Raw genomic sequence first — 16,754 nt, 5'->3', positions numbered from 1 at the left:
TTTAGTGCAATAAAATGTATTGCAACTGTGGAGTCAATAACAAAGTTAATGGATGTCCGGTATAAATAACAAATTATTTTATGTTAATTTAAAATGTAGCGTTTGATTTAGAAAGTAATAAAATTTATTGTCTACTATAAACATTTAGGTTAAGTCGAATTTAAAGTTAATTGGGTGTTTAATTCAAAATGAGGCGATGGAAGATGCAAATAGTTACACTCTGTGCACCCTTGCGAAACAAGAACTTGTAGCTAGTTATTATTATTATTATATATATAAATTGATACATTATTGTGTATCCTATTTTTATAATAACTTTGTTATTGATTTCAGTTTGATTTTAGGCGATTATATTTACCTTGCAAATTTTGTATTTTACTTTAAATATTATATAGGTTATATGATCGGTCAAGTTGTTTGTATCAAGTTGACATTAGGTTTCGTTATGTTTGTGTAAATTATAATTATTATTAATATGAATAAAAGTTATTAAAAATTGTAGTTCTGGCTTTTTTTATTCTTAGCCTATGGTACATTTTTATGAGTATACTCAACTTACACTACAAGAATACAGTAGGTACTTCATTCCAGGAGGTAAATTAAAGTATATCCAATTTTTAATTATAGAAACTGAGTATATCTCTCACTTTGTTCGAAGTTTTCTTTTTTTCGGACTACTCTATACTAATGCTGTTGGTCGCAGCTGGCCTTTACAGCTTCACCGGATGATATGGGGTGAATGCAAATGGCATTCCAAACCCACGGAAAAAATTATGAGAGGGCATCGCTAAGGGTTCGAACCTCGGCTCAGGCCATCGTAATGACGTAAGTATAGAGGCTTATAACCGATCATCTGCGCGTGCACTTCTACTCCACTTATTACAAATGCCAACTTGGATTGTTTCGGTTACAGGGTAAGATATGGAGTATGTATAAAGGTATCGACGCATCCACTTCGTCTGGAATGGCAACACACAGTGGGTACAACATCTTCACCTTTGCAATTCCATTTCATAAAAAGGATAATTCTTTCTTTGCAATTGTTACCAGCAATTTACAACTAAGGTGATGTTATTTTCACTGTTGTTAACAATTGTACACATTATACATATTTACGATGATAATAATTAGGAAATCACTATATCCGGAGTCGATTAGGACGTTTACAACAGCGTCGGGATATCGGAAGCTCTATCGTATCTTGTTTATATAATGTGTACAAGCTTTTCTATTACTAATTAACGCACATAAGTAGATAAATTAGTTGTCTTTAGTTTTTTGACTAACTAACTATTCTCTACCTCTATGTCATGTGGTATATGTTAATCCTATGACAATAGTGGCTACCTCAAAGTATTGACAGTCTAGGTGGTCTACGGTTTAGCACATCGCCTTACTTCCTATGGTCGCTGGTTCGAATTTTAGCACGGTACAAATATTTGTATTCATGACCATACGCTGGTAGTATTGGTTGGATGTTTATTATGTATGTTATTTAATAAAAAAAAATCTAAGTAGTTATATCAGTTATTTAGTACCCATGACACGAGCTCTTATAGCTTGAAACTAGTTGGTGTTGTGTTAATTGTCTAATGATATTATTATATTAATTTACTTATGTAGTTGTGATATATTATTTAATTTTTTTATGACCCAATTTATGTCTATCCCGTGGGGTATAACGAAATGGCAATCGAAGCAGTCTCAAAGAATTAAAGACAATAATTGGAATATTAAACTTTTTCTATAAATACTAAGGACTAAAGTCATATAATGTACAAATAAATTGCTATTAGAATTAAGCGTGTTTCGATGGATCTGGCATCATCATCTTGGGCGGTATCTGGCCTTGCTGGTGAGGATAGAAGATACCAGGCGCCACCTGCTGGATGTCGCTGGGGACGTCTCCAGACTGTGGGTACGGATGGTGAGGTGGCACGCCCATCCATTGCGGGTACCAGTAAAGACCCTGAGGATCACAGTTAGCGAATTTGAAAAAAATGTCACATCTTCCTTCTTACTAAAAATTATAAATTCGAAAGTTTGTGAGTATGTACGCATGTTTGTTACTCTTTCACGCAATAACTACTGAATGGATTTTGATGAAACTTTACAGAACATAGCTTATACATCACTCATAGACTATAATTAAAAAGTACAGATTAGGCAGTTAATTTTTAATAAGAAGCATGTCTTCTGATTCCTCTGGAATGGCAAGATAAGAAGTATTACGGGTTTCACATGATAATGTGATGTCTGTAGTGCTGTATATCGGCGACGGTTACCACTGGCCATCACGTGGGCATCATCCAATTAAATAAAAAAAAAAAAGTTCCTGCCACTCCATGGAAACGGCATTCGTACGGTAGATCCACAGAATGCTACGAAAAAATCTTGTATAAACAATTAATTGAAACGATACTGTACCTTATTCCCGGACCCTTGGCAGGTGAATCTATATTCGTTGACAGTAAGTGGGTCCAAATAACTGACCCCTGCGATTGATCCATAGTTCGGAGGGAACATAAACCAGCAGCCATCCAAAGTATCTACACAAAAAATTTAATTAAACTAGTAGTCGGCCAATGGTCTAAAATCTACCATAATTTATTTAAATTATAAATTTGAACATAAGATGTGTATCAAATACATGGTAGTATGTGAAATGTATTTTTGTATTGACTTCATGTATTTTATATACCTAATTTTAAAAGTATATTAGTATTCTGCACTCCTCTATATAAACTATAAGTGTGCGAAATTTCATACACCTCCGTCAGCGCAATATTCGTAAAAATGGTTATCAATATCAAGTATTAATCATGATTGATTAGATGCCAGTGGACATAACTTTAAATTATTTCAAACTTTATCACACATATGTATAGTATGTAAGTGCTTAGTTCAAATTACGTCACAAAAACAATTTACACAAAAATGTAATAGTTTATAAGGAGAATAACTGTAACTACTTAAATTGGTGTCAATAAAAATATTAAAAAAAAAAAATTACAACTTACATGTAACGTTTGATTCTATAGTCCCTGGCTCTGTAGTGGTGAATGGCGTCTCTGTCGTTTGCTCCAGGAATGGTGGAATAGGAGATAGTCCAGTTCCTGGGTCTCCCGGTATTATGAAAGGACCTGTTCGAAATAAAAAATAATCTAAGTACCTACTTATTAAACAGTGGTCACCTCTCATGTGTGTGAGTGTGTGTGCGTGTATCAAACGTAAGATAGTGTGTGTAATTATTTTTTATTAAAAAAATAAAGTTTTTTTTTTTAATTATTATTAAATAAATATCACACCATCATCAAAAAAATAATACACCATCTGTACAAATACATAATATTCAATTGTCTAATTTCAAATTGACAGCTTTTCAATAAATGCTTTTTGCATCGAAGAATTTGAAAAAAAATGTCTGTCAGACTAACTGTAACCGTCTGTTTGTTCATCATTCAATCTTTGAAATGGCTGGACCGATTTTATCGCGACTTTCACTCGCAGATAGTTAATTTTATAAAGAGTAACTTAAGTTACTTTTATTTTAGAAATTATGTACTTAAATAAAAAATAAAGTCGCTATATAAACTTTAACCGTGTCCAATTTTATAGTCCGCCAGCGTAACAGTATTAAATGAACATACCTCCATAGAAGTTTGTGTTATTCCACTCGCAGACATGGTGATCGCAAACTAATGGAGAATTACTCTCTTTGGTATAAAATGTGTGTCCATTAGGTATAGTCTGAAAATTTAATGCTACTTACAACATTCATTAACAAAAGACATAATATAATCATAGCTTTTGTTTGGTATTATGTTATTGGAAGTAATTTACTACCTGACATCTAGTAGTAATAGTAAGTTATGTATGGTAGAGAGGTAGCTTTTTTATTGGGTGATTTGGGCTATTGTCAGGTGCTTGAACCTACATATAGCACTGCGACCTACATAGACCTCTGCTCGCCCTTCTTCAGAGTTCACTACCCAGGCCCAGGGACAAGAATGGAACGATATTCTTTGGAGCCATGATCACCTCAGGATAGAGTGTAAACTTTCCAAAGAATATATTTCGTTTATGCATGCGTGGTCTACAACGACATACGATGTGTAGTGACGTTTCGTCTTCAGTTTGGCAAAATCTGCAGATTCATTTGGGCACACATAATTTGCAGTGTCCTGTAAGGGACCTAGTAGTGAGATAGCTTGCTTTGTAAATGCTATTATTTGTTTAGTAAATTAATTATACAAAATATACAATAAAATATATTTTTTTAATTTTATAATAGTTATTCCGCTATTCTGAAAAGAGACAAATCACAAAAATATTCCCAACCGATTTTCAGTTATAAGTGGACTCGAAAACCGACTTTATTTTATTTAAACACATATAGACAATCAGAGAATAAATAAGTTTATTATACACTTACTAGTAAATAGTCATAATGCCTGAACCTTATACCCTGTATATTAAAGTCGAGAATAAAGGATCCTGATGTGATGATGCAGGATGCAGCTGTTAAAGGTGGCAACTTATACATATCCGTACCACATTTCACAATAGCTTTAGGTAAAGTGGATACATCGCGGATATGCTGCAAATTCTTCTTAAACGGAAATCTGTAAAATAATACTAAATTTATTTTTTCCCTGAAGTATAAAAATATACTTATCTAACAGTGCTTCAACCACTATAAAACTATCGTCTGTATATTATTTATCTATCTAGTGATTTAAATACTTATTATATATACTACTAAAAACAACTACTACAAACTAACCTACACCAAAAATTATATCAACTGTTCTTAAACTTTTACAGTCGACACGACCCTTAGAAAACAAGCACAATTAAAAAATGTCTATAGATAAGACGGCAGAACCCCAAACATATACTAGATTGTTAGTAATGTGGATTAATTGCTAACAATGTACCAGGTCAGATTGACCTGAATGCGATTTTCTCTGGAAACCATCTTATTAAATTTCTGGTAAATTGACCTGACTGCATATTCATCTTATAATTCTCCACTGGTGCCCCGCCAGCATATACCGTTGGCATAGGCAAGTACATACACTATTATCATCCCTTAAAAAATATATACTCGCGGGCTCCAGGGGCAGACCACATATTAAAACATACTGATGTATAATAATAGGCAAGTACCTGAATATACATATTCCTAGATGACACTCCAGTCCATGTAAAAAGTTGTCCATCTGAAATACTATATTAGGATCCTCTTCCAAGAAGTAATGCTTGTCGTCCATTAAGTGGACAAAGCCTATAAAGTGGAAGGCCCGACCCTTGCAGTAGGGGGCCGGCCCTCGCCCCATGTTGTAAATATCACTGTATAACTCTGACAAGAAAATGTAAACATTCCTGCCGCAATAGTATTCTGTAAAAAAAAAACTAGTGAAGCGATTACACACGACTTTCAAATCGAAACGGTAAGGAGCGACCTTAATCGCTTCCTAAGTAGACATTTCGTGTGTAGGCAAATCGTAATCCTTATTAGTTAGATTATGAGATTGAAAAATATTAAGTTTTTTATTCAAAATTATTTTAATACATAAAAAACTCGTGACCGTGTCTGTTAAACTCCTCTATCGTCGTATTTACCGATATTTTATGAAATTTTTGGTGCATATTTAGTTGTAGGCTATTGTTTTAACCTTCGTTGGTCGACATTTTCATTATCTTCAATGTTTAAGTGCCCATACAATATTATATCTGTATGGTATATAGTATGTATCTCGGTACAGGGGCGGATCGTGAATTTGTGGGGCCCTGGGCTAAATCTACTTAGGGGCCTACGTAATTATATTACTTGACTAAAAAAATACACCGACCAAAAACGAAGCGACCAGAAATTCCCCGTTCCTTTCGATAGTCGCGCATTTGCCTGGGTTGATTGATCTCAGGATTGCAAACCTTATGATAGGTTTTTTAATTTTCTAGATATTTTTTATATTCTAATTATCGGTTCAGTGAGGACTGGGGGCCTTTTTTATCCTCGGGGCCCTGGGCTGCAGCCCAAAAAGCCCTTAGGTAGATCCGCCCCTGTCTCAGTACAATACTATTTCTGCTTCCTCCTTTATTTAGAAGCAAGATATAGTTTCTAATGACTTTAGATCGGATTTCGTACGAGTGAAATACTAGAAGAGCAGCTTGACTGTCCGAATAAATGTATATATTCTAATCGACATCCAGACACTTCCAGACATTTATTAAAGCGTAAGTTTCTGCCTGAACGGTAGAGGCTTATTTTCCTAAGACTATATAGTTGCAAATATGAGTAGGATAATAATTTTTCAGTCATTATTTTTATAGAGAAACAATGCTTCCGGGTGAGCTAATATTTAGATAATAATTTAGACCTTGGCTAAGATAGAACTCTGATGGCACGGCACCGCCACCAGCGGCGTTGTACGTAGCCACCCTTTCTGTTTTTATAGCGTTATGATTGTCGTACATAGTCAGCATGTTGTCTATGGCATCCTCTAATGATATCAGCAATACCTGCAACATGTATAATCAATTTAACTATTACTGTGCTCTTGTCAAGGGAGACTTTGTACAAAATAAACAAATTAGAGTTTTAACATATTATTTCTCCGGTATGACATCATACATGTGAGGTACCACGGACATGTGATGATGACGTGGTCCATAGTGTTATTCATGTAGAAATATAATGGGGTGAGTGATTAGCTCTTCCAGTTACATAAAAAAGATCTTTTACAAGTCATTCGAAAACCAATGAAAATAATAATCGTTATTTTTTTAATAGTAGAGTTAGATAAAAATTATACGTTACATTTTGATTTTTATATAATTAGTATTTTTTGATTTTGTCTCAAAATATACAATATCAATTTTAAAAATTATTATACGTTTAGTAATCTAGAATATCAGTATTTTACCTGTACGAATCAACACTGCAGGTATGTGTTATTCTGATGTATAATCTACATTACTGTAAAGTTCATTAACCCATCTTTCACAGTCTTTTAATTTATAATATTAATTATGATAAAATGACTATTAGACTGTAAGCAGTAAGTCTGGCAGGTAAAAAAACTTTACTTTGACTTTGTTTCGAATCCCATGTTAATAGATGTATCACAAACCTTGAGTTCCTTAATATGCATGTTGATGAACCTTCCCAGATGATCTGTTGCTATATGAACGTGTTCGTTTATGATGTACTGAAACAATATTTTTATTTCGACGGTACGGTATAAATAATAACTAGGTTTGTTACCGGTGTGTTCTTTACTCACCAGGCCACAATTGGAGCAGAACGCGTTTATTTTTAAAAAGTCAACCTTGAACGACCGGAATTTTTTTGAGTGATAAACGAAGGTCGATGAAGTTTTGGTCTCAACTGGTCAAGAACTTTTGGAGAAGTATCTTTACAAGTTACAAGGAGTGCAAATCTGATCTTCAAGATCGCTCCGCGTTTCGTGCTCCGCTCAATAATAACTTTACGGGAATGTGAAGTATAACATGTATTTTGTCAGTTTTTATGTGTTCACAATATAATTCATTATGTACTCACATCTGACTGCATTCTTTCTCTGAATTATTCTAATTATTTACCCTCATTGTGGCTAGGTATAATAGACAAAAGCCTTTTGGCTTCTGGACTGCATAGGCCCAACCTGTCTATAAATATCGTATATAGACTGATGGAATATTTTTAGTTTTTAAACATTTTAATCCATAAATACCAACAAAAATAAATCAAGATGAATCCCAAAAGGAAATTTCCAATGTCCATGACAAAAGATAATGCTGTTTCGGTTGATGTAACAGTGAAATTAAAGAGTACCCACAAGGGACACTGTAGACCCCAAGAATGGCAACATATAGGAATTTCATATAAAAATAACAAAGTAATACATGCCCGGTTCATATATGTGAAGTGGACCGCAGATTGATCTCCACTCCAGGTAGGTACATACAAATTAAAAAAAAAATACAATACTTGATCTGGCGCTCGCTTGATCTTCATCATTTCAATTTGGTAGTGGGCCAAATGATCCAACTTGTCGGTGGGGTCATGTCCATATATCTCAAAGGCGTCAATCACCATTGCTAGTGTCAGGTTTTCGCTTGGCTCTTGGCAACATGGATGGTTTTTTACCATATAGGCATTCTATAAGTAAGCATCAACATTATTATTTTCTCCTCTGTCCTTTTATTATTTTAACTTACGGAGCTGATATCATCTTTACACTCCACTGGTGCCCCGTTAGCGTAGAATCTATCATGTTATAATAGGGAGTCATCCACAATTTACGTCACATTTTGAGGACAAGGAGGGAGGAAGCATCCGACATTTCACGGCATGACAGTTCAAGTTCTATTCAATCAAGTACGTAATAAAATACAAAGTTTTAACGAACAACTTATTTCATCTGTATCAGAATAAAGTTTCAATTAGTTTGTTGACAATTTTATACCCGATAAACTAGTAAAAATTTTCAAAATATGTCACGTCAGACTAGGAGGAGAAAGTCTCAAATGTGACCAGCTGTGACAACAACGCCTCCGAGTGGTAGAATCATGAAATTCAGATGACGTAATATAAGGATGGGTCATCGTTCAATAAAAATGTATGCTATGCTGACACAACACTTACTGTTAATCCATAAAAACATGTTACAAATAAATATAATGAAGTTAGTCGACAGTCACTGCAAGACATATCTGCAAGTTGGCTGTTGTAGTTACCCCATAACCATACCTACTGCATACCTGCTTGTTTACGACCAATTACTATGAAATAGTATAATAATTAATTTTATCGTCACCAGTTACCAGTTTTATTAGCTATATATGCATAGAAGTTAACAATCTCTTGAGGTAATAAAAAATACTGAGTACATTCGTCTGCAATAATAGTACTAGCTTTTATTACTAAATTATTATTCATGTATTAAAATTAAATTATTATATATATTTTATATACATTAATTGCTACTTATTTTATTATAATAGGTATATTTAGTATAATTAGCAAATAAAACTTTAAAGCTACAGAAATATTTAAAAGTATTACGTTTTTATTTATAAAAGTACAATAAACACATTGTATTTTATTCTAATTTCGTTATTAAATCAGTAATATTCAAATTACAAGATTTTTTGTAAATTACATTAAAAATATATTAATAAATAATGAACGACGCAACGCAATCATGTAGAACCATTACAATAATTGGTATTATTTGATTTGCTAAAGAAATGACTCTCGTTCTTTCATTAACAGTAAATTAAATTTAAAATTAAAGAGATTTATAATAATTGAAAATCATAAATCGGTGAGTATGCTGTCTCAGCTCTCGGGAGTGAGTAAGACATCCTCAGAATCCCATTATATCGATCGTGGCTCCGCGCATCCTCCCCGCGTCGATCCACCCACCCCCGCCGAGCACAAAACTGACCCGAATAGCAATCGCACAAAAGAAAATCCAATAAAATGTTAAAATCCCACAAAATACAAACGTAAACAGTAATACACATAGTTTAGTGAATTGTGAAAGTGTTAATACAAAAAATAAAACGCAATACTTTGAAAATTTTCAAAAATGAAGGATTAAATGAAGCCCTGAAAATGGCTGCTGTAAAGCCTCTAGGCAAATTATTACAATAATGTAATATTTAAAAAAACATAGTATAGTGTAAAGAAGTCTTCCAAATTAGTGTAAAATTTAATATAATTAGAAATAGTTATATATATGTAAATTATATAGAGTTACAAAAAATCGATGTCTTCCCGTAAACGTCAATTTTGAAGTGATAAGTTACAATTATTAATATATTATATTCATATAATTACTATTATTGAAAACAAATTTTAATATATCGACAATAATATAAAGAAAAAGGAATATATATATATAAATCGCGATCAAGGTCGTTTTAAATTTATTGAAAAAATTTTGGAAATATCAGCAAAATGATAAACTTGGGTCGATTCAAATTACCACCGCTAAAGAATGCTCTGGACGTGGCAATGCAGACCGTCAGGCAGCAGATGCCTGACAAACCGGGCCCACCGCCCCGACCACCACAAAATGTTAGATTTGCCAATCTAGGTAAGAATCATTTTATTTTTATTTTTCAATAGACGTTAATGGATTTTGCACCTGCCTGCGCTAATGGTATACGCTGGCGGGGCACCAGTGGAGGATAATAGGATGAGTATGAGGTCAAGTCAGTCTGTCCATCATAAAGTCACCAGGAATTACCTCGATGGTTTCCAAGGGGGACCTCGTGGAGGTAAACTTGATATGGAACTTTGCTAGCAATGAGGTCCTAGTCCCCATTACTAATAATCACCTCCCCCTAGAATCATTTTATTACATTTGAATGTAAACTGTAATGAAGATGTAATTATAGCTTTAATTACATTTTAACGAAATTATCAAATGAAAGTAGTTATCAACTAGGTCAGTCGTATACATGTATATCTATGCTATACAATTAGATGTTTTGACAATTACATAACGAAATCAATTTTCTTCTCTCTATCATGAATATTGTAGAGAGGAATGATTTGATTATTGCTTGTTTGTTTTATAAGTAATGGTTAAAAATGAAATCAATAAATACTTAAAGAAAAAAGGATAATTGTATGTATTTCTAATACTTATACAATACGGGGTTGGTAATTCTCTCTTGACAATCTTCAGTAATTGTATATAAAAAAATGTCTAGCGAGTATAGATAGCTTTTCAAAAAGTAGTTCACTAATATATACCTATATAAAAATAATCCTTGAATATAATTATATATAGTAATTCAGAATAATTACGGTGTATAGAGGCAATCAATCCTCAGGTATATCATCATATGAGGAGTAGATACCATGGTGCTGTTCATATATAAAGGCAACGGGCAGTTCCTTTAAATGGCCGCCAGCTTTGGCATTCTATTCTAGTAAAAAATCTTTACTACCTTCGTTACTAATATTATAAATGCGAAAGTAACTCTGTCTGTCTATCTCGCTTACACGCCAAAACTACTGGACCGATTTAAATGAAATTTAGTACACAGAATGTCTATCCTAGAAAGTCTACCCTGAGAAAAGACATAGGCTACTTTTTAATGCGCAAAAAGGGTAAGTTGTTGAATGGAGAGATGAAAGGTTGTATGGAAGAATCGTTATTTTTGAAGCTAGGACGATGAAACTTTTTTGTTTGGCTTTTATTGGGTTAGTATTTCATTAAATATTATTTCATCATCTGGTCAAGGTCACTATTTTACGCTAATGAAGTCGCGGGTACAGCTAGTACTTAATGTAATTACATAGAAAAGAACATACCTTTATTTTTCTATTTATATTTAAAAAATATTTGTAATTTTTAATTTAGACATGGGTGAGAGCTGTGAGCTGTCCACTATGAACGAAACCACATCGCCGACGTATCAATCCACCAACCCAACAAACCCGTTCCTGAGCGGCAACCTGCAGGCTGAGGACACATTTACCAGTTACCAAAATACGTACCCCCAACAAGATGGCCAAGCACCAAGGTATGGAAATAAGACATTAAAATATGAATGTGTGTGTCTGTGTGCCATAAGCTAAAGAAATATAAGTACTTTTTTCGAACTATTCTAATGCTTTTAGCTGCAGCTAGCCTTTACAGCTTCACCGAACGATATGGGGTGAATACAGATGACACTCCAAAAAGGACTTATGGAGCGGCTAAAGGCCAACTTATGCCTGATGGACACGACTTTAGTCTGTAGCCACCACTAGTAGATAGAATTAGGGTATTTTAAAGCATATAAGATATACCTGCATCATTTAGGTAAATAAGACGAAAAAAAATTAATATACATTATTAATATTATTTCAGAACTCAAAGCATGCAAAGTGTTGATTTCTATGCATCTTCAGAGGAAGGCGGTTTCGAAGAAGGTGGTGGTAAGCCTGGTGCCAAAATTAATGAATTCCAAGCCGCTTGGAACGTTACTAACGCTATCCAGGTACAGTTTTGCATCTATTTTATTAACAAAAACATTATTAAAGATAAATGTACAGTATTTTTAAAAATACTTAACTTTATTACAGGGCATGTTCGTAGTTTCGCTCCCGTTTGCTGTACTACAAGGCGGTTATTGGGCCATCGCTGCAATGATAGGCATCGCGCACATCTGCTGTTACACTGGTAAAATTCTCGTTGAATGCCTCTACGAAGATGACCCTGTATCTGGCCAGCGAGTAAGAGTTCGTGACTCTTATGTCAGCATTGCTAAAGAATGCTTCGGCAGAAAATACGGTGCTAGAATAGTCAATATCGCCCAAATCATTGAATTGCTAATGACCTGTATCCTTTACGTAGTGGTCTGCGGTGATTTAATGATAGGCACATTCCCTGATGGCTCTATTGATACTCGATCTTGGATGATGCTGACGGGAATATTTCTCTTACCTCTAGCCTTCTTGAAGTCACTCAAAAGCGTCAGTATGCTATCTTTTTGGTGTACCATGAGCCATTTAATCATAAACGCAATTGTTCTCGGTTATTGCATTCTTTATATTGGAGATTGGGGATGGTCTAAAGTCAAGTGGAGTTTGGATTTCGAAAATTTTCCAATTAGCTTAGGAGTTATCGTGTTCTCATACACTTCTCAGATTTTTCTACCGACATTGGAAGGTAATATGGAAGATAGATCCCGATTTGAATGGATGTTGAACTGGTCCCATATTGCAGCTGCCGCTTTCAAATCTATATTTGGATATTTATGCTTCCTCACCTTTCAAAACGATACTCAACAAGTTATCACGAATAACCTCCGTTCTGCAGGATTTAAAGGGCTTGTTAATTTCTTTTTGGTCATCAAAGCTGTGTTAAGCTACCCATTGCCGTATTACGCAGCTTGTGACTTGTTAGAACGTGCCCTCTTCAGAGGTAAACCGAAAACATTCTTCCCTGTAATTTATGCTTTGGATGGCGAACTGAAAGTTTGGGGTCTTGCTTGGAGATTAGGTGTGATAATGTTCACTATATTGATGGCTATATTCATACCACATTTTGCTATCTTAATGGGTTTCATCGGCAGTTTTACTGGCACAATGTTGAGTTTTATCTGGCCTGCATACTTTCATCTTAAATTGAAAGGCAATCAGTTAGAGAGTACCACTATTGCTTACGATTACTTCATTATAGGCCTAGGTGTTCTGTTTGGTGTTATAGGCATGTATGACTCTGGTTCAGCTCTCATAAAAGCTTTCAAAATAGGCTTACCTTTCTAATTTACTGCTGTAGTTTTAGACAATTGTTGAACTATTTTTAGATATATGCAAACTTACGTGTTTGAGTTGATTTCAAAAGGAAATGTTCTAACTTAGTGCAACAAAACCTTTTTTGACGTTATTACAATTAAAATGTTAGAGATATATGTATACAAATTTATTGTGACATTTTACTGATTATTATAAATATGTATTTACCTATACAATAAAATATAATGTAATCAATGGTCTTCCAGAATAGTATCTAATAATTTATGTTTTTGATGTTATATAAATTATAAATATATCAACGAAGTCTTCCATAATGACACTTATATCACTAAACCATACAAGTATTTTACTTTGCTTGTAAAAATGTTAACTACGCATAATGTTTGGAATATCTTTACATACTTATTAAATAATGCTAGGCATTTATTGTAGATTTATAATAATACTGATCTCATTGATTGTTGGTTTTAGTTTATAATTAATAAATAAAAACAGTTCTTAAAATAATTAAAATTTTAGTAATATTTCAGGTATTTCTGTTAATATAAATTATTTTATATTCCTATAATAACAATATACAAATGAGATTTTATGTATTACAAGTATTTACCGAAATTAATATAATAACAAGAAATAATGTTACACGTATAGAAAATATTACTGTGTATTCAATTTCGAACCTAATTATTGTTGTTGAATATAATAATTAGTAATTGTACATGTATAATACATGTTACTTAGATTAGTAATATAATAGTGATTTATGAGAATGCGAGGTAACGTGTAATGACAATAACGGTTCTAACGCATATCTAATTGTAATCTTAGATATACAGTTGATATAGATATACACTTTATATGCAATTATTCATTTACACATAACAAATAATAATATATTTATACTAGGGATGTGAAAAATACTCGATTATAAGAAAGTAAATTAATATGCCAAAAACTTCACCTTTATCACACGCGATAATTATTTAGGTTTGTAATGTCAATATACAGGAAAAGAAAAAGTTATAGATATTTAGTGGCTGTTGTTTACTAGAGAATAAAATGTTACATCTAGATACCGACTAGCTTGTTTTTCTAATAATTATTGCATCCGATGTTTTTCATCCAAGTGTTCTTAAGAATACAAGAGCAACTGATGCCCTAAAAAACAAAGGTGTTGGTTTTTTCTACATGTTTTTAACATATTCACAAAAATTTTATTGTGGAAAAAATAATAATCGATTAAGGTAAAAATATTATTTTTCAATATTAAATCGATTTCTTATATAGTACATATATCACAGCCCTAGTTATACAGCCTTAAATACTTACATATAGAAGTAATGAGAACAATTAATGTACCGGAATGAAACCTTATTTGAAATTGATGAGAAATTATTTAAACTATAGATAGTACCAGAAGCCGTCGTAGTATATAGTTTTATGCCTACATATCAATATATGACATATAATGCGATATATGACATATCTTTAAAAACAACAAAAATCAACTATTAACTTCATATACTTTATTCTTTTCAGAATAATTGTTAGATGCCATTTGCGTATGCAAACACATCTATCAAATCTTTTCTAAATAACAAAAACTGCATATAATAAATCGTATCAAAATGACATTGATTATGAAGTTTATTCGCTTTGGTAGCTGTTAGGCGTAAAGCTTTGGACACTAAACTATAAATTTAATAATATTACTTTCTAACATCCGTTATATACTTAATAGTAGCTGGTCATCTGTATATCTAAAGACAAAAATTAAAGGGCTTCCAAAAGTTGGCATAATAAAAAAATATTTATTAAAATAAGTATAAAATGGATTAAAAAAAATTACGTAGGTAGGTATCCATAGAACTTCCATTTGAAAAAGACAATATATAAGCTTACCAGAAATATTTAGAAATGTATCCAAGTGCAATAATGTTGTATAAAATTATACTTAAAATACATGTAAAGTGATGAAATGAATTCTATGTGTGTATTTTAAATAATATAAAGTGTTATGGGACATTTATGTTTTATTTCCTTTTTGTTTATCTACCCTCTCACCTACTTAACATTTTATCGAACTGATACACTGAAAGAAATATTAGAAAATCGAGTGGTTACCAAACTTCAGTAATAAACACCAATATTTTACTAATATTATAAATGCGAAAGTTTGTATAACTATGGATGGATGTTTGTTACACTCTCACACAAAAACTACTGAACGGATTTAGATGAAACTTTACAGTAATATAGCTTATACATTAGAATAACACATAGGCTATAATTTAAAAAGATATTATGTATATTGGGCGCAATATAACGATAAATGTCAAGTAAGTGTGATACAGACGAAATTGCGCGGGTCAGCTAGTGTTAAATAATATTTGCTGAAAAATAGCTACGGACAAAATAGTTGTTTTAGAAAGATAGAAAGAAAAAAAGAAAGAATTTAGTAACTTAAATAGGATTTGTGAATATAATCAAAAATTTTTTAATAAGGTTCGATTATTATTAGAGTAACTCAACTCATTTCTGTAAGTGTACAGTACCTACATATAAAATTTTAAATAGGTAGAAAATATATAGGCATTGTTTGAATACTGCCTTAGTATCTCTAAGGTGCAAGTTATCCTGTAACTTTCTGAGATCTTAGCTGAAGCTTAGCTGAAGATCATTTAACAAAGAGAACCAAGTTAGGCTCTCTTGGTACAAACGTCAACGTTTACTTTAGTAACGTTTAGTTTAGTTTAATAGTTAACAGCCATTCACCACAGATGTTGGTTATCTGCTTGTTTACCATCAAGGATATAAAATAAAACCCAGCCAACCATCAGACTCTTGCTCTTTTTATAATATTAGTACTTATACGATATTGATGCATATATTACTGATTTTAAAATATCTATTGCAACATAGTGATTACATGCTTACTTCTAAAATTTGCTATATCGTAATGTTTTTTTTAACAATCTTCGATTCAAAATTTAGTAAAAGTAATGTATGTACCTTTTTTGAATGTATAATTTTTGACATGTAATTAAAATATAATTTTTTAAATGTATGAGATGTATGAAAGAAATGTATGTACCTACATAAAAAGTTCATTTTTGTATAGAAATGTTATGTAAGAAATGTATGTACCTACTTTAAAAGATAATTTTTGACATGTATGAAATGTATGAAAGAAATGTGTGTACCTACATTAAAAGATAATTTTTGACATGATGAAATGTATGAAAGAAACGTACAAAAAATATAATTTTTTGAAATGTGAAGAAATGTGTGTGCAACAATAATTTTTGACATGTATACTCGTAAGATTTGGTATTCGAGTTAGGGTCGATTTCTCTCTTTTTTTAAATACTATTTTAATCTTACCAGTTGCCAGTATTCGAAGACAGCTACGATTCGTACTCGATATTTTAAATTATTATGTAATCGATTTTACAGTACAAATGTAAATAACCAACGA

The 16,754-nt window shown here is 32.4% G+C and overlaps 2 protein-coding genes across 2 annotated transcripts; one reads left to right on the top strand and one right to left on the bottom strand.

The window, feature by feature from the left end:
- Positions 1-1,798: 1,798 nt before the first annotated feature.
- LOC131849679 (uncharacterized) lies at positions 1,799-8,722 on the bottom strand. Its single transcript, XM_059199792.1, has 10 exons — positions 8,657-8,722; positions 8,000-8,170; positions 7,140-7,217; positions 6,387-6,528; positions 5,173-5,404; positions 4,436-4,625; positions 3,651-3,750; positions 3,021-3,143; positions 2,428-2,549; positions 1,799-1,969 (listed from the first exon to the last, which is right to left on the bottom strand). The coding sequence occupies exons 1-10, from the start codon at positions 8,720-8,722 to the stop codon at positions 1,799-1,801; spliced, it is 1,395 nt and encodes a 464-aa protein (XP_059055775.1).
- Positions 8,723-9,457: 735 nt separating this feature from the next.
- On the top strand, positions 9,458-13,428 carry LOC131849773 (vesicular inhibitory amino acid transporter). The gene is made up of 4 exons (XM_059199890.1): positions 9,458-10,115; positions 11,394-11,556; positions 11,886-12,015; positions 12,101-13,428. Exons 1-4 carry the CDS (start codon positions 9,977-9,979, stop codon positions 13,283-13,285), a joined length of 1,617 nt encoding a protein of 538 aa, XP_059055873.1. The 5' UTR covers positions 9,458-9,976; the 3' UTR covers positions 13,286-13,428.
- The last annotated feature ends 3,326 nt before the right edge of the window (positions 13,429-16,754 follow it).

This window comes from Achroia grisella, unplaced genomic scaffold, assembly GCF_030625045.1.
Source record: "Achroia grisella isolate CSIRO2021 unplaced genomic scaffold, CSIRO_AGI_Agris_v1 utg660, whole genome shotgun sequence".
Taxonomy (NCBI): Eukaryota; Metazoa; Arthropoda; class Insecta; order Lepidoptera; family Pyralidae; genus Achroia; species Achroia grisella.
The sequence above is the reverse complement of the archived record's forward strand: the minus strand, read 5'-3'. Positions and strand labels throughout refer to the sequence as shown.

Excerpts from the sequence above, each read along its gene's own strand:
- LOC131849679 (XM_059199792.1), bottom strand. The coding sequence starts at position 8,722 with ATGTCTTGCAGTGACTGTCGACTAACTTCATTATATTTATTTGTAACA. Across the intron at positions 4,626-5,172 it reads CTAGGAATATGTATATTCAG|ATTTCCGTTTAAGAAGAATT; the intron begins GTACTTGCCTAT and ends ATTATTTTACAG. Across the intron at positions 3,144-3,650 it reads TAACACAAACTTCTATGGAG|GTCCTTTCATAATACCGGGA; the intron begins GTATGTTCATTT and ends TATTTCGAACAG.
- LOC131849773 (XM_059199890.1), top strand. The coding sequence starts at position 9,977 with ATGATAAACTTGGGTCGATTCAAATTACCACCGCTAAAGAATGCTCTG. Across the intron at positions 10,116-11,393 it reads TGTTAGATTTGCCAATCTAG|ACATGGGTGAGAGCTGTGAG; the intron begins GTAAGAATCATT and ends TTTTTAATTTAG. Across the intron at positions 11,557-11,885 it reads CAAGATGGCCAAGCACCAAG|AACTCAAAGCATGCAAAGTG; the intron begins GTATGGAAATAA and ends ATATTATTTCAG.